The sequence below is a fragment of the Phacochoerus africanus genome, chromosome 1 (genome assembly GCF_016906955.1).
Source record: "Phacochoerus africanus isolate WHEZ1 chromosome 1, ROS_Pafr_v1, whole genome shotgun sequence".
Lineage (NCBI taxonomy): Eukaryota > Metazoa > Chordata > Mammalia > Artiodactyla > Suidae > Phacochoerus > Phacochoerus africanus.
Window position 1 is genome coordinate 77,082,816 of NC_062544.1, and position 24,696 is coordinate 77,107,511.

Sequence of the window (24,696 nt, forward strand, 5' to 3'; positions counted from 1 at the left end):
AGGTAGAATGCTCTAAGGAGGGTTATGTCAACAAGCATATGAAGATGCTCTGGAAGGTCCATGCTGATCTCTGAAAGGCAAGTCCTAGAAGGTTTGGGTGCCAGCCTAATGGTTGGACTGAAATCCCACCTATTGTAGAAAGTGAGGGATAAATCATCTGGCATGGCTACCCATTTTTCATGTAAATGCTATGATTTCTTTCTGGCAACTTAACAACTTGCCACTTCTTCAGTTTAAATATAAACCCAAATGATCCCAGTTATAAAGAGAATTTGCAAGACAGAAAGAACAACTGGCTAGCCAGAGTTCCTGGAGATTTATTCCTTACCCTGAGAGTGTGGACATGCCCTAGAATTGGGCGGTATGAGGGCTTGTGACCAGAGAGACTGGATCAGCTCTCAGCTCCCTGACCAGGATCCTGAGAAAAGTTATTCCATCCCTGTGAGCTTCTCTCCTCATCTGTGAGATGGGAAAATAACTAGCTTCCCTGCAGGGTTCAGTGGGGTTTAAAGGAGATAATGTAGCTGAAGCTATGATACATCATGTTATTACAGAGGCTGCTCTGCAAGGGATGACACAAGTTCAAGAGGAAAGACAAGACCTTGAGTTAAAAGGCAGATTCAAAGTGAGATCAGGCCTCCTCCTGATTTTACACCTACATCATCTTCTTTGAATCCAGGCTCTGTGTGCCTCAGGGCTGAGTCATTTTACTTGCTATTTTTAGGAACCCAGATCCAATAAATGAGACCCTAAGGGCCTCCAGTGGGCGTGCTCACTGCTAACCCCCACGTTTCAAGCTGGACAGTTACTTTATTTTCTTTGACATTTTTTTTTAAGTCCAGATAAATGCTTTAGAATTTGGCCATAAGAAAGCCCTAAACTACATTATATTATGGCTTACCTCCTTTTACAGCACTGGGTGATGCTGGGAAATCGATTGGGTAATTGTCTTCCTTCACAGACATACTTGTATTCTCACAGCAGAATCTTCTGTTTGTTAATATCAAACTGTAAGATACAGTAGAAGGTATTTGCAGGTTTAGGAGAGACTCTCAGAAATAGATTTAAGGTGTGATTATTTGACAACATGTGAAGAAATCTCACGTGACCACTGGTTCCCAAATTCATCAAATTATCGACTCTTAGGAGTTCCCGTCATGGCTCAGTGGTTAACGACTCCGACTAGGAACCATGAGATTGCGGGTTTGATCCCTGGCCTTGCTCAGTGGGTTAAGGATCCAGCGTTGTTGTGAGCTGTGGTGTCGGTTGCAGATGCGGCTCGGATCCTGTGTTGCTGTGGCTCTGGTGTAGGCCGGTGGCTACAGCTCAGATTTGACCCCTAGCCTGGGAACCTCCATATTCTGTAAGTGCGGCCCAAGAAATGGCAAAAAGACAAAAAAAAAAATTATCGATTCTTAGAGTCAAAAGGGATTAATCTACTCTAATGGTCCCCCATCTGTTTCCTAGAATACTATTCTTTAGATGTTGGTAGATTTTTGTGAAAAAGTTGCCAAGTAATTTCTGGAAATGCTATGCAGTCTTTTTCATAATTGGAGAAGGTCAAAATACAATTGTCCTAAGAAATCCCATTGAACCTTTCTAAGAGTTTTCAAACTTATTTGTCCCTAGACCACTCCCTCCATTTTCCTCAACACATGTTAATATGCACCAGGATAAGTGTGTTTTAGGAGACAGTTTTGGAAATGTTCTGTAGAACAATGGCCAGGATCTTCCATTTTCTAATTTTGTGTGAATATCATGTCACTGTGATGTCTTTGAAGGATCTTCCAGATGCCAGTGGTGTGGTTCTAGTGATTTCTTTGTCCCCCAAGGTGTTATATCACGTTGGCTCAAGCTCTGGGAATGAGCATGGGAGGAGCCCCCGCTGGACCTGCAGGAACGGGCAAGACAGAAACCACCAAAGATATGGGACGATGTCTTGGGAAATACGTTGTGGTTTTCAATTGTTCTGACCAGATGGATTTCCGTGGACTTGGACGGATCTTTAAAGGTGAGGGTTGCATTTTTTTATTTGATGAGAACTTTAAGCTAAGGTGGCATATCTTTTTAAGATTTCTTTTTCACCAACTGGCTACCTTTTACTGTCATTTTCTAACTTTGTAAACTTCTTGGAAAACCTGATTCTGACCAGTGTCATGTGGGTCACATGTCAACATCACTGCCTATGTAATGTTCTTTTGTCACTGAAGGTTGGGTGTCTACAGATCAAGTGTCGCGTTGTGAGTTATTTGGGGGGCTTTTTATGTATGATCTATTTCTTCAGCTTTATATTTGAACAAACTTATCTCTGGCTTGTCTTGGCAGTTGCATAGTGCTCTTTTCCTTGGCTTTCTAAAATTATATACTAATTTGATTTTTTATTTAATTTCTCATCTAAGGACTGGCACAGTCTGGATCCTGGGGTTGTTTTGATGAATTTAACCGTATCGACCTGCCAGTTCTCTCCGTTGCAGCCCAGCAGATTTCCATTATTCTGACATGTAAAAAGGAGCGTAAAAAGTCTTTTATTTTTACTGATGGAGATAATGTGACTATGAACCCTGAATTTGGACTTTTTCTAACTATGGTAAGGAGCCCACAAAGAGCCACTGAACTTCAGCCTTCTTATCACAGTTTTCATGCATCTCTCTGCTCATGTGTCACTTATTTTCCATGAAGGGACATTAGGATTGTAATTTGCACTCCTGTTTGAAAGCCTTTGGTGTTACACAGAGCTCCTATTAATAACCCATGACTTAGTCTCTCCAGTTAAAAGGAGAGTAAGATATGTAAATGAATTTTCCCGTTGTCATTCCAGATTTGTCGTATGTGCATAATGAGTCTTTTAATATCATGCTGATGTGTTGTGCTTGTTGCCCTGTAATTGTATCATTCATCCTTGAGTTTTATTTTCTGTATAGAATCCTGGCTATGCTGGGCGGCAGGAACTTCCTGAAAACTTGAAGATTAACTTCCGCTCTGTGGCCATGATGGTCCCTGACCGACAGATTATCATCAGGGTGAAGCTGGCTAGTTGTGGCTTCATTGACAACGTTGTTTTGGCCCGGAAGTTTTTCACGCTCTACAAGCTGTGTGAAGAGCAGCTCTCTAAGCAGGTATGATCTTCTGAAGGTCCCTATGTATTTAGCCATGTTTAAATTTTCTTTTCAATGGAATTTTCTCATTTAAAAAAAATGGCAGACTGGGATTGTTGACAAAATGCCTCATTCTTACAGGGTGGAAAGTTGTATGATCACAAGTATTGTTTTATGTGCATAGTTTTGAAGACAGTGCAAGGAATTAACATTTACAGCATAGAAATGAGGTGAATACTATCTGATCTGGTTTAAGAGCCAAAGAATTATGAATATGGATGTTTGTTCTTTATCCCACATGTGCATTCATCATAATATGTGTTATGTGTCCTCATGGTTTTGAGGAACCTCTCAATCAAAACTTCTTTGAATATAGATAAATTTTATATCCACAGGTTCACCTAAATTACACTCTCACTCAAAACCTTCTTGGTTTCTTCTGCTTTTTGCAGCCTTCATTCACTTATTCTTCTCTTTTCTATGCTGTTTTTTTTGCATGTAGAAAAATGCTCCACATCATTGACTTCTGTCCTTTTCTTTTCTAATTTCATTTCTACTTCCTTCACAAAGTCGTTGGGAAAAGAAATGAGTCTACATGCACAAAACAATTGGCCCCTGCTGATCCCCTGTGAACATTCTGTGAATCACACTTCATACCCACAGATTTAACTGAGTCTAATGCTGCTAAGTTTTCCTTGATTAGTTTCACCCACCAGCACTTCCAGGTCATTGTTACTTTTAGGAAAGTTTGCTCATATTTTTATTTTATTATGCCAATTAGAGTTTAAACTCCTTGAAGGCAGGAACTCAATTTGAACATTTTATGTGCTCTGTTCTCCCAGTGATTGATATTAAATGATACATATTGCTCCCAATTGCCTTAGCAGGTAATTTCTATAGTTTTTCTATAGGTAATTTTCTATAAGTTTTCAAAAATACTGTTGTTAGGAGTTCCTGTTGTTGCTCAGTGGTAACAAACCCGACTAATATCCATGAGGAAGCCAGTTCCATCCCTGGCCTTGCTCAGTGGGTTAAGGATCTGGTGTTGCCGGGGGCTGTGGTGCAGGTCAAAGACATGGCTTGGATCCTGCATTGCTGTGGCTGTGGCTGTGGCCAGTAGCTGCAGCTCCAATTCGACTTCTAAACTGGGAACTTCCATATGCTGTAGGTGTGGCCCTAAAAATAAAAAAGCAAAATAATTGAGGTTAAAAACATACAACATTAAATTTATCATCTGAACCATTTTTGAATGTACAGTTCAGTAGTGTTAAGTATATTCACATTATTGCGAAACAGATCTCTGTAACTTTTTCATCTTGCAAATATGAAACCCTATACCACTAAACAACAACTCCACTCTTCCCCTTCCCCCAATTCCTGGTAACCTTTTTACTTTCTTTTTCTATGTATTTGGCTACTTTAGATACTTCATATAAGTGGAGCAGTACAATATTTGCCTTTTTTTTGGTAAATGGCTTATTTAACTCAGTATGTCCTCAAGTTTCATCCATGGGATAGCATGTGATAGGATTTGCTTCCTTTTTATGGTCGAATAATATTCCAGCTTATGTATATGCCACATTTTGTTTATTCATTCATCTGTCTATGGGCATTAAGGTTGCTTCTATCTCTTGGCTGTTGTGAATACTGTCTCTATGAACAGGAATATGCAAAGATCTTTTTGAGACTCTGCTTTCAATTCTTTTGGCTTTATTCCCCAAAGTGGGATTGCTGGATCATATGGTAGTTCTATTTTAAATTTTTTTGAGGAACTGCCAGGAATCCTGGTTCCTGTAAATGGCTGGATAATTGGTTTTTAATTACTCACTTTGTATGTGCTGAAATTTGGTGTGATTGAGCTTTTATAAATACATAGCAAGGGGATAACAAGGCTCGGACCTAACTTGCTGATTTGCCCTTATTTTTCCTCTCTCTGGGTTAATCCTGGAGTCTAGCTACTTTTCTTCATCCTCAATACCCCTGTCTTTTAACCTTATATGAGGATCATGAGTGAGGTATCAGTTTAATTCTGGTTCAGAAATTTTAGCTTTTGAGATATGAGGATATTTTCTTAGGGATGACTGATGAAGAAGGGCTCAAGGGGACCTGTATACTCCAAGAGGAAATTGATTTCTTTCTCCTTGTCAAAACCTGTTTATTAGTTCTGATCTGAGGCTTAAATTATGATGGTCCAGGAGAGGACTCTTTTGGGTATTCTCCATTTGCTAAAAACAAAAACAAAACCAAAACCTATCAATAAAAAAACTTATAGCTCCACTAACTGTGCAAGTTTTTTTTTTTTTTTTACAGGAAAATGAGCATTTATTCATTATGTCTCTGTCAGATTTGTATGGGTTCCATTGGTGAGTTAGTACTGGAAATAAACCCAGTGGCTCTCATCTTCTTCAGGTACATTATGACTTTGGTCTGCGTAATATTCTGTCAGTTCTGCGAACCCTGGGAGCAGCAAAAAGAGCCAACCCCACAGATACGGAATCCACGATTGTCATGCGTGTACTACGAGACATGAATCTTTCTAAACTGGTAAGATTCACAGATGGAAATGTTCCACTGGCTTAAATTTCAGTTTAACTAAGTGCAAATGAGGTTTAGAAATATTTACTTAAAGTGCTCATTTAAAATGCTTAATTTTCAGATAAAGCACTGGAGAGCAGAACTTTAAATTACATTTTTTTTCAGAAGTGATTTTGGTAGTGGCTCACATCTAGTCTAACATGTGTCTATTCTAATAAAATTAAAATGGGTTTTTAAAAAAATCCACATGTTGAGTTTCCAAATGCCTTGAATCATTTTTGTATTTTAGAGCTAAAATCTCATCTTCTTTAAAGTAGACCTTGGCAGGAAATCATATGTAAATGTTGCAAGTGTGTAATAATTTCATGCTCTGGTTTCACAGTGGAGACTAATAACCATTTGTCCAGTATCAGTGGATCTATGTATGACAGAATGATATTTTTATTTCAAAATAAAAGTATGAACCAAATTCCAATTCATGAATTTGCCACTCTCTCTCATTTAATTAAAGTCTTTTTAATTTTAATGAGAAATTGTAGATTTTGTGGTAATTCCCCAACTCATTGTTTTATGAAAGGGTTGTCATGCAGGCAGTATTTTCTTTCCTTCAATTTCCTTCCTTTTTTTCTCTTCTTCTCCCCTCTCCTTTTATTTACTTTTTATTTTTATTTATTTTTATTTTTTACAGCTGCCCCTGTGCCATATGGAAGTTCTCTGGATAGGGTTCAAATTGGAACTGGGGCTGCAGGCCTGAACCACAGCCATGGCAACACTGGATCCAAGCTACATTTGTGATCTACATTGCAGCTTGCAGCAATGCCAGATCCTTAACCCACTGAGTGAGGCCAGGGATCAGACCTGCATCCTCATGGACACAATGTTGGGTTCTTAACCCTCTGAGCCACAATAGAAACTCCGCCCCTCTCCTTTTAAAAACTAATTTTTAATTTATGGGAAATGATGAAAATATTTCTCAACATCAAGGAAGGTGGAAGTGATATTTTATTTATTACTAGCTCTGATAAAGTAATCTGGGCTGTGTTGGGCATTTTCAGTTTATCTGACATTGCTATGTTTGTGCCAAAATCATTGGTCTGATTTCCCTTTTTTTTTTTTTTTTGAGATTGATGAGGATGAACCCTTATTTTTGAGTTTGATTGAAGATCTCTTCCCAAATATTCTTCTGGACAAGGCAGGTTACCCTGAATTGGAAATGGCAATTAGTAGACAGGTAATATATTTCATAGAACACGGAAATGTCTCTTTAATCTGAAATGTCATGGGAATCAGTGGAGCTGGCATTTCCCAAATCTTTGGGTTCTAAGAACAGCACCCAAGGCTGTGACTACAGTTTTTTTTTTTGTTGTTTGTTTGTTTTGTCTTTTGTCTTTTCAGGGCCACACCCACAGCAAATGAAGGTTCCCAGGCTAGGGGTCTAATTGGAGCCACAGCTGCAGGCCTACACCATAGCCACAGCAATGCTAGATCCTAGCTGTGACCTACACCACAGCTCATGACAACACTGGATCCTTAACCCACTGAGCAAGGCCAGGGATTGAACCCACCACCTCATGGTTCCTGGTCGGATTCGTTTCTGCTGCGCCACACGGGAATTCCTGTAAGTACAGTTTAAAGAGGAGCCGTTGCACACCACTAATGTCAATTTTCCTTTGGGTGGGTTTGGGGGCCTCCACTGTTGCTCAAACTCAGGACCAGTAAGCCATGTGCTTGTGTCCTCCTCCCCCTCCCCTCCTCCCCCTCCTCCTCTCCCTCCTCCCCCCTCTCCCTCTCCCCTTATGGCTAAATTAATTGCAGTGCCTAAAATGCTAAGTATAAACTAATTTATAAAAGTGACTGACTTTAGTAATTTGTAGCATGTGAAAAATTTGAAGAGAAAATATATAGCATAAAATGATACATGATTATTATCAAAAATTATTTAAGTAAAAATAGAAAGTATTACTTATAGTGAGTTTAAGCATATTGTGATGGTTAAGAACATGGACCACAAGGTTGAATTTCTTGGGCTCAAATCCGTGCTCTATAACTTTATGATTAATAGCCTTGGGTGAGTTACCTAGTCTCTTTGTGTCTCAATTTCTTTATATGTAAAGTGAATATATAAATAGTATTAATCTCATGGAAGATTAAACTTAAAATAGTAATTGGCAAACTAGCCTCCATACAGGTATTCAATAGATAAAAACTACCCAGTAGATTTATAAAGATAGTGTGAAGTTTATATGGAATTTCAGTCAACTTAGGATGCTTGAAATAATCTTTTAAATTAAATATCTTTTAAAAATTTAAAGTAATTTGCATACTTGAGCCTTTATTGTTTTTTAAAATTTTGTTTATTATAGTTTATTTCCAATGGTCTGTCAATTTCTGCTGTACAGCAAAGTGACCCAGTTATACATAACATATATATTCTTTTTCTCATATTATCGTCCATCATGTTCCATCACAAGTGATTGGATATAGTTCCCTGTGCTATGCAGAAGGATCTCATTGCTTATCCACTCTAAAATTTTTTTTTGAGCCTTTGTTCTTAAATTGCTTCTCATATGTACATTCAATAAAATGTTAATATCAATATGTTTAATTCCCAAAGACAAATGCAGATATTTCTTATTAGCTTGGGATATCAATTTGATTATGTTCCGCCTGCTTTTTGTCTATATATATATTATGCAAAGTGTTTTATTGTAGAAAAACCCATATAACAAAATGTGTCTTTTTTAAATCATTTTTTTAAGTGTACAGTTCAGTAGACTTAAGTACTTAAATATTTTTGTGCAAACTACATCGCTGTTCATCTTAAGAACTTTTTTTATCTTTTCAAACTGATACTTTGTATGCATTAACAATAAGTCCCCATTCCGTTAGCCTCACTCCTTGCTTTTACTTATTTTGAGCACGATTAAGTCCAGATTGCTATTCCTGTGGCCCCATGTGGGAGTTTTGTTATGTTTTCAGGTTGAAGAAGCTGGCTTAATCAACCATCCTCCTTGGAAACTGAAAGTCATCCAGTTGTTTGAAACACAGAGAGTGAGACATGGAATGATGACCTTAGGGCCTAGCGGAACTGGGAAAACCACCTGCATCCACACCTTGATGAAAGCTATGACAGGTAAGGGGCTGTCAGGCTGCATTACCCTGGAGATGCATTTAAACTGCTGTGACATGTGACTACCCCAAGAGGAACACTAAGGTAGATAGATCTTAACATATTTTTATAGGCGGCGGGAAAGCTACCTTTTGGAATATGGGGTACATTTTAGAGATAACACATTCAATCAATGGGCCAGAGGAGAGAAACGTTTTCCTCAGCTTTATTGAGATATAATTTGCACAGAGAACATGCGTAAGTTTAAGGTGTATATGTGTTGATTTGATACATTTAGGTGTTGTAAAATTATTACCATCACAGCATCAGCTACCACCTCATTGTATTGCATAATAATCATTTTTTGTGATGATTTGAAAAATTTTTTAATTAAAGTATAGTTGATGTACAGTATTCCTTCAATTTCTAGTATACAGCAGAGTGATCCAGTCATACATGTATATACATTTTTTTTCTTTTCATACTATCTTCCATCATGTTCTAACCCAAGAGATTGGACATAGTTCCCTGTGCTGTACAGTAATGATGATAACTTGAGATCTACTTTCTTAGAAATATTCAAGTATATGATACAGTATTATTAGCTATAATCACCATGCTATACATTAGATCCTCAATCTTGTTAATCTTAGAACAGGAAGTTTGTACCCTTTGTCCAATATCTTCCCATTTTCCCCATCCCCCAGCCCCTGGTAACCACCATTCTACACTGTTTCTCTGAGTTTAGCATTTTTAGATTCCACATATAAGTGATATCATACAATGTTTGTTTTTCTCTGTCTGACTTATTTCACTTAGCATAATGCCCTCAAGTTCCATCCATGTCTTCATAAATGGCAGGATGTCCTTATTTCTTATGGATGAATAATACTCCATTGTGCATGTATACCTCATGTTCTTTACTCTAGATCCATTGATAGACTTGTAGGTTGTTTCCATATCTTGGTTTTTGTGAATAGTGCTGCAGGAAAAACTTTTTTTTGGGTCTTTTTGGGGCTGCACCAGTGGCACATGGAGCTTCCCAGGCTAGGGGTCAAATAAGAGCTGTAGCTATTGGCCTTTGTCACAGCTAACAGCAACGCCAGATCCTTAACCCACTGAGTGAGGCCAGGGATCGAATCTACATCCTCATGGATACTAGTCAGATTCGTTTCTGCTGAGCCATGATGGGAAGTCCCAGGAAAAACATTTTTTAAAGTGACTGTATGCCCGGTAGGGGTAAGGGAGGTGAGGAGGTGTGGCAGGTGCTGCTGGTGCCCAGGGCCACATCCCTTTGGCCCTCTCCTGCTACAGATGTAGCTGTTGGATAACTTCTCTCCCAAATGCCCGCCAATGGTGTCTCCCAGTTTTTCAGCTTTATGACATTTCTTGAAGCTAGGGCACTGGCTCAGCTTGGAAGAAGAAATGGGGTGGGAATCAACACTCCTGAGGCAGCTGTACCACCCTGAACCAATGCGGGAAGAGTTGAAGGCAAATGTATCACTTTCTCCTGGCTTTTAGAGGGACACTTCATCTGTGACCAGCTCACCAATGAGCCCTCTATTGACTTTATCGCCCTTACTGTCTCATTCTTTCCCCTGAATCCAGACTCTCAGTTCCCATGTCTTTGGCTCAGGCTTTGCTTCCAGGGGAACTTAAATTAGTACAGAGGCATCACATGAGAAGCTTTGTAAGTCTCGCTAAAACCTAGGTTTTAGTTGGTGGGTGGCCCTGGAGCTGGAGAATGATGTGATTAGCCTTGTAGATAGAAGACCATCCGGTGGCCATGTAATGAATAGACTGAGAGACTGGAGGGTCCATCTGGCAACCTTTGTGAGGAGGTGACTGCAAGAAAAGGGTGCCTATTCTAGCACAGAGTCCATAAAGGTGGGGTGATAAGGATCAGTCAAGAAATGCTTAGCAAAGGTAAGTGTTGGCCAAGATGTGGAATGATTGGATCCTGCAATCCCACTTCTGGGTATTTATCCTAACAAATTGAAATCAGGATATTGAAAAGATATTAGCACCCTAGTGTTCATTGAAACACTATTCACAATAGCCAAGATACAGAAAAAACTTAAATTTCCAACAAATGAACAGATAAAGAAAACATGGTATATAGATACAATGGAGTATTATTCATCTTTAAAAAAGAAGGAAATCCAGCAATATGCAAGAACACTGGATGGGCCTTGAAAACATTATGCTAAATGAAACAGACCAGCCGTGGAAGGACAGATAATACATGATTCCATTCATATGAGGTATCTAAAACAAACTCATAAAATCAGAGAGTATAATGTTAATTACCAGTGGCTGAGGGGCAGCTGAAATGGAAAATTTCTTTTTATTATTATTATTATTATTATTATTATTTTTTTTTATTTTTCCACTGTACAGCAAGGGGGTCAGGTTATCCCTACATGTATACATTACAATTGCATTTTTCCCCCAGCCTTTCTTCTGTTGCAACATGAGTATCTAGACAAAGTTCTCAATGCTATTCAGCGGGATCTCCTTGTAAATCTATTCTAAGTTGTGTCTGATAAGCCCAAGCTCCCTATCCCTCCCACTCCCTCCCCCTCCCATCAGGCAGCCACAAGTCTCTTCTCCAAGTCCATGATTTTCTTTTCTAAGGAGATGTTCATTTGTGCTGGATATTAGATTCCAGTTATAAGTGATATCATATGGTATTTGTCTTTGTCTTTCTGGCTCATTTCACTCAGTATGAGATTCTCTAGTTCCATCCATGTTGCTGCAAATGGCATTATGTCATTCTTTTTTATGGCTGAGTAGTATTCCATTGTGTATATATACCACATCTTCCGAATCCAATCATCTGTCGATGGACATTTGGGTTGTTTTGAAATGGAAAATTTCTAATCAACACGCACAAAGTTTGAACTATGCAAGTTGAATAAATTCTAGAGATCTGCTGTAGTTAACTCTGCCTGTAGTCATCATGCCTGTAGTTAACTATACTGTATTGTATACTTAAAAACTGTTGAGAAGGTAGAGCTCATGTTAAGTGTTATTACCACGATAAAATAAAGTGTTTTTTTTTTTTTTTCTAAAGAAGCCCAGAAAAAAAAAAAAGGAAAATGCCTAGGAATTAGAGTTTTCTCTGGATAGATGCCCAGGAGTAGGGTTGCCAAATTATATGATAGTTCGATTTTTAGTTTTTTAAGGAAACTCCATACTGTCCTCCATAGTGTTTGCACCAATTTACATTCCCACCAACAGTGTAGGAGGGTTCCCTTTTCTCCACACCCTCTCCAGCGTTTGTTGTTTGTAGACTTTTTGAAGATCGTCATTCTGACTGGTGTGAGGGACAGGAAAATCCACTCAATAGTTTGTAATAATCTATACGGGAAAAAATAATGGACATATTTATATGTATGACTGATTCACTTTGCTTTACACCTGAAACTAATAAAACATTGTAAATCAACTGTACTACACTAAAATTAAATTTGAAAAATGAAATGCCTAGGAAAAGAATTAAGAGGAATTAGTTTAACCAACATTTAAAAAGTCAAGCATTTTTTTTTCCTCAGAGTGCTCTCATAAAAATGTTATGCCATTTTAAATGAAAATGTTACAATTCTATCTACCACCATCATGAAATAATTTTTGATGGTTTCTCTTGTATGGGCAACAGACCATGCCAGCTTTCACCTATGATACTGTCATACATTTGAAGAGTTTGCTGGCCTTTTGTGAAGTGTGATTAGATTTTTAAAAAAGTGTTGCTAGTCTTATGGATATCATTTATTGAAGCTGAACTGTGACTAAGTTGAACTTTAGTACTGTAAAATATTACAGGTGATTACCCTAATTCTTTTTGTGATTTTTGAAAAAGATAACTATGACCTAATTTTCTAAATGAACTTTAATGCAACACTTTTCCCAATGTGTGTATCTGTGTATGTGTGCCTTTGTCATTCTTTTGCACAGAATGTAATATTTCAGCATCTATTTTTAGGATTTTATACTTGAAACATTATTCTTTGCTTTTTTAAACTTATTAGTCACAGTCTCCTATGTACAGAAACCAGAGTAGTCTTAGAATTTGAAAGATATGAATACCTTTTTTGAAGTTGGCCACAGAAGAAAAATCCTTGATTTTTGCAACATTAGTTGATTTTTTTCCAAATGAGAAAGATCATATCTCAGCAAATCAAAGATGATAATGAAGAGAATAAGGCATCTTCTAAGTGACATTTGAGGTATAAGATTTAATCTAGCACATCACAAACCAAAAGGTTTTTGAGCTGTGAAATCTGAAGAACTGGATTACATTAATTCCTTCATCAATTCCAGCATATCTTTCCCCCGCTTATGTAACGTGCAATTTTCTTTTCCAGAAGGTAAAAAAGCGCTTCAGTCAAAAAAATATAATGAGACTAATTATGAAAACTTGGAATGCAGTAAGACCTATATTTTCCATGTATTTCTGCATTTTTCATGTTTTGAACACCCATTGACAGTACACTGCAAATTGGTGCAATGTTGCCTAATGGCAGTTCATTCTACATCTGAGTTGTTTAAAATTTGGATTTATTTGCTATAGATTGTGGAAGACCACACCGGGAAATGAGGATGAATCCTAAGGCGATTACAGCCCCACAGATGTTTGGTCGGCTTGACGTGGCAACAAATGATTGGACCGATGGGATCTTTTCTACCCTTTGGAGGAAAACATTGAGGGCTAAGAAAGGTAGAAAATGAATTACAAGCGTTATTTTTTACATGTGCTTTTAAATGAAAGCCTTGGTGGCTATTTATGTTAGTACAACTACTGTATTTTCCATACAATATCTTAGTCGAGACCAAGAAGTCATAAATCAGTATGATAGTTTTGTGAATGTTGAAATAGTGAAATGATTGATTAGTGCATTTAAAATACCCCCCCCTTTTGGTTACAGAAGGAATTATTTTCCTTTTGAAAAAAATATTTCTGTATCCCTTTGATAGCTTAGAATAAAATAGATAGGAAAAGCTGTTAAGGAAAATTGAAAGTACTGAATAAAGTGATTTTATCACAACTGTTTTCACTGAAAGTTGAAAAAAAGGTACCTTTCTTTAAGTATGGCTTATTTTTATAAAAATGATTCTCCTATGAAATTACAGGAGGAAATGGATTTCTTTGGGAAGAAAATAGAAGTTTATGCTGAACTAGCTAACTCTTTAGATGTACACTGGTGTTTGGTTTTTGTTTTAACAAACTCCTTAAGGGCTAGTGGTTCACTCTGAATATTCTCTTATTTATGGACCCTGTAAATTGAGCCCAGTGGTCCCAGAATATCAGCTCAGATGGAAAAGGTGATAATTCTCCTTTTTCTCCTGAATGAGTAGGAAAAAGGCACAGTGCATGTAATTGCAGGGATGGAGGAAGGTAGAAAAAGACAAGACATTTATTTGGGCTTCCTTTTTGCTCTGAGCAACAGGGTTCTGTTGAAAAATGTTTAAGGTGGCACCACTGATGTTCTCTTTTAGGGACCAATCCGACACCAATTGGTTTTTTTTGTGTGTGTTTGTTTTTTGTTTTTTGTCTTTTGTCTTTTTAGGGCTGCACCTGCAGCATATGGAGGTTTCCAGGCTAGGGGTCAAATTGGAGCTACAGCTGCTGGCCTATACCACAGCCACAGCAACGTAGGACCCCACCTACACAACAGCTCATGGTAATGCTGGATCCTTAACCCATTGAGCAAGGCCAGGGATTGAACTAGCAACCTCATGGATCCTAGTCGGGTCTGTTAACCACTCAGTCACAACGGGAACTCCCAACTGTTAAAAGAGAAGAGAAAACGCTTCATTTCTCAAGGATGCTCGTATTGGAAAATGCTGTTGTTTTATTGGAATTAAATACCATTTTGTTTCTGATTTGTTCTAGTAATCCTTTGTAAACACAGACCCAGTGGCCAAATGTTTCCTCAAAGAATAAGAAATCAGGTTTTTTATTTTCTTTTATTTTAAAGGCAACCTATGCTTTTTCTTTCACTGGGACTCTAGTGATCAGTTCATCATTTTACTTAAACTGCTAGTTGAAGGAGCAGAATTAGGATTTTTGTAGCATTTGATTTGACTTAGAATCTTCCACAGCTCTTACATAATAGATAAAAATTGGAACTACAAGCTTGGTTATGTTGGGAAGTAAGAGAAACCAGTGGTTAAGAAATTAAAAGCAACTGTTAAAACGAAAATCTAAATTTACAAGGGCATTTCTGTTGAGGGGCATTTTTGTGGAGCATTCCTCTAAGTCATCTTCTTTACCTCCAGATATCTGGTTAGTTTTTGTGCCCAGGGTCCCTCAGAAACTACACTATTAGGGACACTTGTGACCTCTAGCTCATCAGCTACAAATTGTTGATTCTCAGTCTAGTCCAGCTCTCAACAGCAATTGGCACAGCAGGTCATTCCTGTTCAAACTGTTCCACCACTAGACTTCAGGTCTGTCTTGCCGGCTGGCTCTCTTCCTCTTCTGCTTCACTGAGAGGTTACCCAGACAGAGGAGCCAGGGGAGGAGACCTTGCCAGAAGTCTAAACATTTTGGTGCCTCTGCCCTCAGACCTCTTGTCTCCATCTAGATGTGTGATCTGAAAGAATCTTATCCAGTCCCTGGTTCTCAATGCCATCTCTAAGTCGATGGCGTCTATATTTTAATCTCTAGCCCTTGAATTCCCAACTCACCAGTTCTGTCGAACATCTCAAATTCAACATGCACAAGCCAGAATTGATTCCGTGCCTCTGCTATCTTGTCCTACCTGTCTTTCTGATTCCATTCACATCTCTTCCCGCCTCCCTCTCTTCTTTCTAACCAGCTTCAACCTGTTGCTGTTCCTGGAATATGAGCACCCTAAGCTTGTACCCACGTCAGGGTCTTTGCAACTGCTATTTCCACTGCCTGAAAAATTCTAGCTCTGTATCTTCACATCACTTTGTTCTCCTCCAGAGATATTCTGCTCTAACAATATAAATTGTTAGAGGGCAGACCAATGGGGAGGTTGTATTCATGGGAATTCATGAGCTTCTGTGAGTTATACTGGTTACTTGGCCCTGTGTTTGATGTCAGCTCAGAAGTGCTGTGTTTTGTCTTTGTCACTGTGCAATTATGTTGAATTTGTGAACTGATGGATAATTCATGAGTTGATGGATAATTGGGAATCAACATTTGATTGCTTCTGTTCAGAGTCTCTAAGAATGAACACTTTACCTAAAATGTCCCATCCTTTTATCCAGCTTATTTTTTCTTATCTTATGTATTTCTTTACATATTGGTTTGTCATTTCTACCCCTTAGAACATAAACTCTGTGAAGGCAGGATATTGTCTTTTTCACAGTATCCCTGGAACAATGCTGATACAGAGAAGGTGCTTGGTGAATATGTGTTCAGTGAACAAATGACTTTTTGGTTTGACTATGGGCTTGATATGACTGCTACATAAAGAACTGGAAGAGTCCTATGTGGCAAATTAAGATAATCATTTAGATCAAAGCTTTATTTAAAAATCACTGAAACTTACATCAAACTATAGTACTTCTTCAAACATAGTAGTTATATATCTATGTTATATGTGTGTATGCTTTTCCGCCTGCCTTTGGTGGGATTTTTTTAGGGGAGCACATCTGGATAGTTCTTGATGGTCCAGTAGACGCCATCTGGATTGAAAATCTAAATTCTGTTTTGGATGATAACAAAACTCTAACCCTCGCCAATGGTGATCGGATTCCCATGGCTCCAAATTGCAAGATTGTTTTTGAACCTCATAACATTGACAATGCTTCACCTGCTACTGTTTCAAGAAATGGAATGGTTTTCATGAGTTCATCTATTCTTGATTGGAATCCTATTCTTGAGGTATGATTGGAATCTTTTTTTTTGTATAATTAAAGAGGAAAGCAGACCCTTTAGCTTTCTTTTAAAGTGTGTGCTGATTTTTCTGCAGACCTGGTGGTGTAATCGGATCTTAATCTGATGTCTGTGGGAGATCCTTAAATGCTTCAGCCAACTTTGTCCCTTAGAAAGTTCTTCAGTTCTAATCATTTTAGACCTGGAATTTCCACACTGTGGGTTGGGGGGTAATTGCAAGGTTTAGGTGAATCAATAATCCCACCAAATGGTGACCGAATAAGGAAAATTTAATTTTATCACTTTGGGGATTCATGACATTTTTGAAAGATACTCGTTTACAAAAAATTTGGGAGCAACCTTCTTAGAATATTAACTAAAAGGAGACAATTTTAAAAAAATTGCATATAAAGAACTTTTAAAAATAAGATTCCATGGTTATAATGTTAGTTTTAACTTTGCACTTGTAAATAATATTTTAGATAATATCTCTTCAAATAGTGATAAGATATATAATTTTATTACTATCAATAAATGTTATAGTATATTGATTATAATAAGATTATAATTGAATGCCTTGCATACTTGGCTATTTCACTAAATAAATACTATAAGGGGTTAGTAGATGCAAACTATTGCTTTTGGAATGAATTAGCAATGAGATCTTGCTGTGTAGCCCTGAGAACTATGTCTAGTCACTTACGATGGAGCATGATAATGGGAGAAAAAAGAATATATACATGTATGTGTAACTGGGTCACCATGCTGTATAGTAGAAAAAAATTGTATTGGGGAAATAACAATAAAAAATTTAAAAATTTAAAAAATAAATTGAAAAGATACTGTAAGGTAAGGCAGAATGCTTATTAGACAAGTCACTGGTAAAATCTTTTTTGACATTGGTCAGATTATTTTCATTTACCTAAGTTTTGGGGAGGTGATTTTGATTGGAAACTTAATTCATATTTTACATAAAGTAGATGAAGATGTGCAGAAGGAGAGGATTATAAGGCAAAATGATACTGATGTACACTGGATATGTCACTGAAAATGCTTCTGAAGATTTCTAGTTTACAAATTCCCCATCTATCAAGGAGAACGTAGAACAAGCTGCCTTTGTAAGAGTAATCACCAGTGACAGTTCTTTAAAATACAGATGACTGTGTCACACCTCAATCTGTCACATTAGAATCTTGGCATTCCCATTGTGGCTCAGTGAGTTAAGAACCGAACGTAGTGTCTGTGAGGATGTGGATTCGATCCCTGGCCTCACTCAGTGGGATGTGGCATTGCTGCAAGCTGTGATGTAGGATGCAGATGTGGCTCATCCAGCATTGCTGTGGCTATGGCATAGGCCTCAGGTGCAACTCCAATTTGACCCCTAGCCTGGGAGAGCCCATATGCCATATGCTGCAAGTATGGCTATAAAAAGAAAAAAAAAATTCTCTGTGGAGGGAGGTGCAGGAATTATTGCTGAAATTTTTTATTTTTTTATTTTTTAAGACTCACAGTGGATTTAGGATTAGTAACCACAGTTATAGCAAACTCCAAATGAAAATGTAGTTTTGATTCCCCCCCCCCCAAATTATTCAAATTCACAAAGGCTTTTATTTTATTTTTATTTTTTATTTTTTTGATCTTTTATTGATCAATAATTAGATTCTTTGTCCCAGAAAATAAAGTTAATCTCCTGAAAAACAATTGTTCAGTAAAATGGCTAGGAACTAAAATAATCTAAACTCAGCAATGTGTTATTGCTTCAGTATCATCTAGGTGGGGTTTGTTTTATTTACTTATTTTTTAAAATGATTTTTATTTTTTTCTATCATAGCTGGTTTACAGTGTTCTGTGAGTTTTCCACTATACAGCAAGGTGACCCAGTCACACATACATATACACAAAGGCTTTTAAAAAATACTTTAATGGAAAAAAATCATTATAAAAATACTTTAAAACTACTAGCTAGTGCATACTTAGAGTTTGCTATTTATAAAATCAGCTTCTATTATATTCTGTTCATGTTGAAGCTGAATAAGGCCTTTACATTAACACTAAGTTTCTTCTTACAAATGGTTGGCAAGAAGCAAGACTCACAAAAAATCAGACTGGAAATGTTTAGATCAGGGCAAGGCAGCTCTGAGAATGTTAGAGGACAGGTTGTATTCCTGGAATCCAAGAGCTTCTGTAAGTTGTGCTGAGTAGTTGGCCCATGCATGACACTTTTTGGTTCCATCAACTCAAAAGTGCTGTGTTTTGCCGGTTGCTGTGCAATCATGTTGAATTCATGAGTTGCTGGATAATTGGAAATCAACATTTGATTGCTTCTGTCAAGTCTCTAAGAATGATTTGATCTCTTGAGGAACTTTCCTCACCTTAAAGAAACCGTTGTGCGTTAAGGGGTATTTTGTTATGGAACACATGTAGTTTCCTAATGAAACCTTTCCCAAATGAATAAATTCTCCATTTTCCTGAGTATTTAATGTTTTTTTCTACATTGGTTATCAATTACATTAGAAGCAATAAAAGGAAACAATTAGTTGTGATAAATCTTTGTGTCCTATTTTGAACAATCTGGGGATGGATTTTCTTTTCATCTTTTATTCCTTTTAATTTTTCTAAATTATTTCCAGATATATGGCTCCTTATTTTCTCCTAGCATATTTTAATCAAGAGCCGAAGATGTTTCCCTCCGTCTTGGCTTCATGACCTGAGCTTATGTGTGGTGTAGCAGCTGAACATAGGGAAGCCAGAGTCAGACTCTGGGTGTGCATATTCTGGCTTTGCTACCTACCAGCTGTGGGATCTGGGACACGGTTCTCAAATGACTTGTGCCTCAGTTTCCTCATCTGTAAAAGGATAATAACACTTCCTACCTCAGAGAGTTGTTTTGAGAATCAAAGGAGTTAAAAATCTTTTTGAAAGAATTTATATGAAAGCCTGGTACATCAGAAGTGCAGTATAGTCATTAGAGATAATTGTTATCATTAATTGATGTTTTAAAAAGTTTTGTCCAAAAATGGCCATTTCTATGGTGCACTAACAAATTTAATTATTGAATTTATCTGTAAACGAACAGGGTTTTCTTAAAAAACGTTCACCTCAAGAAGCTGAGATTCTTCGTCAGCTGTACATCAAGTCCTTTCCGGACCTGTACCGCTTCAGTATTCAGAACTTAGAACACCAAATGGAGATGCTGGAGGCCTTGGTGGTCATGCAGAGCATCAACATGCTTCAAGGCCTCATCCCTCCCAAGGTGAATCATTCCACTTTCTAGAAATTTCTCTCCTTTGAGCTGAGCCATGTTGTGCGGTCTCTGCAATATTTGAAGTTGATTCTTAGAGCCATGGGGAAGGGGGGAGGTTTCAAACATGGACCTTGCATAACTTGTATTTATAATTTACAATTAAGTGGCAGATTTGCTGTGTAAAAAGCATTCTAAATTTACTTCAGAAACCAGAGAGCAGTTCTGTTGTTCTCCAGTTTTATTCATCTCTTCCTTGTTCTTGTTTTGGAGAAAAACTGTTATCCGTTTTAGATCTTTGCTAATTTCATTAACACGTCAAAGCAACATTTTGGTTTCAGAGTTACGAAACTAAAGGAAAAGTGTCTTCTGTGCTCAGGAGCACGGCGGGGAGGTCACGCCAGAGCACTTGGGGAGACTGTATGTCTTCTCCCTGATGTGGAGCGTTGGGGCGGTGCTGGAACTGGATGGCCGGCGCCGGCTGGAACACTGGCTACGCTCCCAGGAGATGCTGGCTCTTGATCTGCCGCCTCTAGCGGGGCCGGACGACACCATGTTTGATTATTACGTCACGTCAGATGGTGAGCACGCCTGCCTCCATCCATCCATCACACACAGGACCAGTTTTTTACAAATGGCTAAGATATTCACACATACACACACAATATATATATATATATATAATTATTATATATTATATATTTATTATCATATAATAGATATAGTATATAAATATATAATATATAATTATTATATATAATAATTATATATGTACCTATATATTTCTAAATCATAATTAGAGCTTTTGGTTGTACAATTAAAATGGAAATTTTCATATATGTATGTAAGAGAGCCAATTGTTTCTTTTTCAAATATTTATTTCAACTGTGTTCCAAATGTACATTTTCTTGTTGTTAAATATATTGTGTACTAAACTTTGAGTGAACTTAAAACAAATTTAAAAAAATCCCCAAATCAGATCCATTTCAGCTATTCATTTGATTTGATCAGAAGCTTATGTAAACATTACAATGGGTGAAGTTTATTTTTGTGTATTAGGTGTATCTATACATCTGTATCTGTGATGTACTTTAAGTTTATTTCTATGGCATACATATATGAAGTATATATATATATACACACATATATGAAGTATGTGTATGAAGTATATATATGAAATACACACACACATACACAAAAATAGGATCTTTTATTTTTGGTTTTACCACTAGGGAAGGATATAATGAAAAATGACTTAGGTACATACTGTCACTGTCATTATTTTTATATATACTTTATATTGCTGAAAACCTACACATTTAAAAAGAAAAATTTGGAGTTCCCTTGTGGCACGGTGGGTTAAGGATCTGGCTTTTTTACTGCAGTGATTTGGGTCACTGCTGTGGTGTGGGTTCCATCCTTGGCCTGGGAATTTCCATATGCTGCAGGTACAGCCCCCCCCAAAACATCCAAGATAGTTCTTACTGTTTCCTAATATGCTACTTTGGAATAGTTCCTTTGGAAAATTTGACTCAGCTAATACATACCTAACTACTTGGATGTCTGAATTTAATGATTTTTGTTTTGTGGAGTTTGGGGAAGATGGCTTCCTGAGATGCCAAGAATGTCTGCTCATTATAGTTAGGAATTAAATTGTGACTAGGAATATGAAGATGCCAGTGTTTTCTGTTCACCTCAGGTAAATGGATGCACTGGAACTCATGTACTGAGGAATATGTGTATCCATCTCATACCATCCCAGAATATAGCTCCATTCTGGTGCCAAATGTTGACAATGTGAGAACTGACTTCCTAATTAAAACCATCGCTAAACAGGGCAAGGTATGACAACTCTTTCACTTTTATTAAAGATAACGTATTTAAAAATGTCCCTTGAAAACATGGAGCATCTTGCACTTATCTTAGACTGTTTCATGTTACTGTTTAGAATAAATAAAAATATTACCCTAATTAGTATCCTTCTTTTATTATTCCTCAGTAACAATATTAGAGTTGAATAGGTCTAATTCCTAATTAAGCAATTATTTCTCATATATTGAGAGAAAGTGAATTTTGACTTGTTTTCCCAAAGAGAAATGCTTCTCTTTAGAACACTGTGTTATTTTGCTAGTGCTGCCGTAACAAAATACCACAAAGTTAGTGGCTTAAATAATGAATGGTTGTTTCTGCACAGTTCTGGAGGCTTGAAGTTCCCCTTGGCTTGCAGATGGCTGTCCTCTTGCTGCGTCTTCCATGGTCTTTATTTGTGTGTGCACATCCCTGTTGTTTCTCTGTGTATGAAAACTTCTGCTTTTTGCAACAATGCCTGTTAGATTGAACAAAAGCGCACCTTAACGTCCTCATTTTAACTCAACCATCCCTTTAAAGATCCTGTCACCAAACACAGTCATGTTCTGAGGTATTGGGGTTAGGGCTTCCACATATGAAGTTTATGGGGACACAATCCAGCCCATGACAATTATTTTATTGGATTTCTTGGATTTCTTTCTCAACTCCTGTTTTAGGCTGTGCTGTTAGTTGGTGAACAAGGAACAGCCAAAACGGTTATGATCAAAGGATTTATGTCAAAATATGATCCTGAAAGCCACATGATCAAGAGTCTGAACTTTTCTTCTGCAACCACCCCACTGATATTTCAGGTACTGGCTTTGCGATAATTGCTAATTAAACCCAGGTTCATGATAACCTTTGGAGACGTAAATCTGATTGTTCTGCTGTACCCACTAAATTTCATCTGCACTTTCACAGCCGAGGTAAATCCCCTGCATGCGTGTCTTCTGTCTCTCTATTATTCAGTGTAATAGAATCTCTCTCGTTAGATTATAACATATAATCTTAAATATGGAGAAACGAATAGCTTATACAAGGTGTTAAATGCCTCAACACTGTTTAGAATATCTATGTAAAAAACCCGCTATGACACAGTGGGTTTCACTTTTATTAAAGTAACATATAAAGATTTATTAAAGATAAAAATAACTTGGCTCTGATCGTTGCGGAGGCGCGGGTTTGAGCCCTGGCTGGGTGCAATGGGTTAAAGCATCTGGTGTTGCCACAACAGCTGCAGCTCAGCTTCAGTCCCGTGTGCCATGGGTATGGCCATTTTTTTTTTTTAAAAACAACAACATAAAAAACCTGCAAACTTGCAAAATCCAAAATTGAAAAAGATATTATTTATTCTCCCACCTAAACCTATTTCTCCCTACTATCTGATTTTCTGTGGGTGTTACTATTATTCTGGCCTTTAGGGTAGACACATTGGAGTCTGTTTGATGGTTCTCTCTTGAGGCAGGGGATGCTTATACATATAAAGAAATAGTTTTCAGGTCACTTCTTTTTTCTTTCTTCTCTCTCTTCGCCGCTACATAATCCACTTCTTCATGATTCCATAACAGGGAAATAGCATCAAAGGGTCTTGAAGCTGGTCTTGCTTCAAGTCACATTCTCTTCAAATATAGTTTCTATTCTTTTTCCAGTCTCTGGTTCCTATATTGCCCCACTGATCCTGTTGTTCCCTGAGTTAACTTTTCACAGTGGCTCCTACTATCAGTTGTAGCAAGGAATGCAGTCTTAGAGTCTTAGCACATTAAAGATTTTACCCTATGATATCATTGAGGAGGGACAAAGAAAAAACTCTCGAGTTTGCATTGCTTTTGTCAGTGCCAACATTGACCTGGGCTTGCAGTGGCTAACTGATTCTTTTTGACCTATTTCTAAAGTATTTAAGACCCTTTGGAAACCAGAGAGAAAATCCTAAATGTCAGCCCATGCTTCCTTTGTTTGCAAATAATCTCTGATATCTTTATTAGACTATTAATACATTAATAAAAGATACATTTTATAAATTGAAATGTGTGAAATGATACAGTTGAGAAGACATATAAAAAAGGATTGAGGAGTTCCCGTCATGGTGCAGTGGTTAACGAATCCGACTAGGAACCATGAGGTTGCGGGTTCGATCCCTGCCCTTGCTCAGTGGGTTAAGGATCCGGTGTTGCCGTGGGCTGTGGTGTAGGTTGCAGACGCGGCTCGGATCCCTCGTTGCTGTGGCTCTGGCGTAGGCCGGTGGCTACAGCTCCGATTCAACCCCTAGCCTGGGAACCTCCATATGCCGCGGGAGCGGCCCAAGAAATAGCAACAACAACAACAACAACAAAAAAGACAGAAGACCAAAAAAAAAAAAAAAAAGAAAGAAAGGGCTGGGCTAGCGCCTACAAAAAGCCCCCTGAGTGGGAGCCCAGTTAAAAAAAAAAAAAAAAAAAGGATTGTGAAAAGGTACATGTGTAAATTGAGAATGGAAGGGAAATTTTTTAGGAGAACCCAAACCCAAAGAGCTTTGCTTTTGATTAACTTTGTTCTTCTTTAGTTTTTGGAATGAAAATATCGTAGAGCTATGAAAACTCTTGGGAGCAAGGCAAAATCACCACTTTTTATCACTTATTATAATTGGTGGCTGAAGAGTGCTAGTAAACTAAGACCAGTGATTAAATTCCTAAATAAGACTGTCAAAACATTATGCTGCTCTGTTAGAGATGGAATTTCCCATCCAAGTACTAACCAGGTCCGACCCTACTTAACTTTAGACATGGAATTTCCAAAACTGGCTAGCCTTAGATCAAATGAATATCATTTACACAGTGTTGTGTTGGGAAGGTCTGGATGGAAGGTCAACCCCAAACTGCACTGACTCAGCAGTGGTATTTTTGTGTTTGGAGAATAGCACAGTAAACTATCTTAGCCTGGCAAGATGCTAACATTATACACATCCCTTTGATACTGTTTTACATTTAGAGGGCTTTTGTTTTGTTTTAGGAGAACTTCTCTTTAAAGGTTGTAATTATAG

The 24,696-nt window shown here is 37.6% G+C and overlaps 1 protein-coding gene across 1 annotated transcript in view; it reads left to right on the top strand.

The window, feature by feature from the left end:
- Positions 1-24,696, top strand: part of DNAH5 (dynein axonemal heavy chain 5) — a 255,165-nt gene that overhangs the window by 115,041 nt on the left and 115,428 nt on the right. The window contains 12 exon segments of the mRNA XM_047799614.1: positions 1,833-2,011; positions 2,400-2,587; positions 2,922-3,116; positions 5,505-5,639; positions 6,754-6,861; positions 8,610-8,763; positions 13,313-13,459; positions 16,359-16,600; positions 19,668-19,844; positions 20,212-20,413; positions 21,532-21,674; positions 22,358-22,492. Of these exon segments, the coding sequence (XP_047655570.1) occupies positions 1,833-2,011; positions 2,400-2,587; positions 2,922-3,116; positions 5,505-5,639; positions 6,754-6,861; positions 8,610-8,763; positions 13,313-13,459; positions 16,359-16,600; positions 19,668-19,844; positions 20,212-20,413; positions 21,532-21,674; positions 22,358-22,492 (2,005 nt within the window).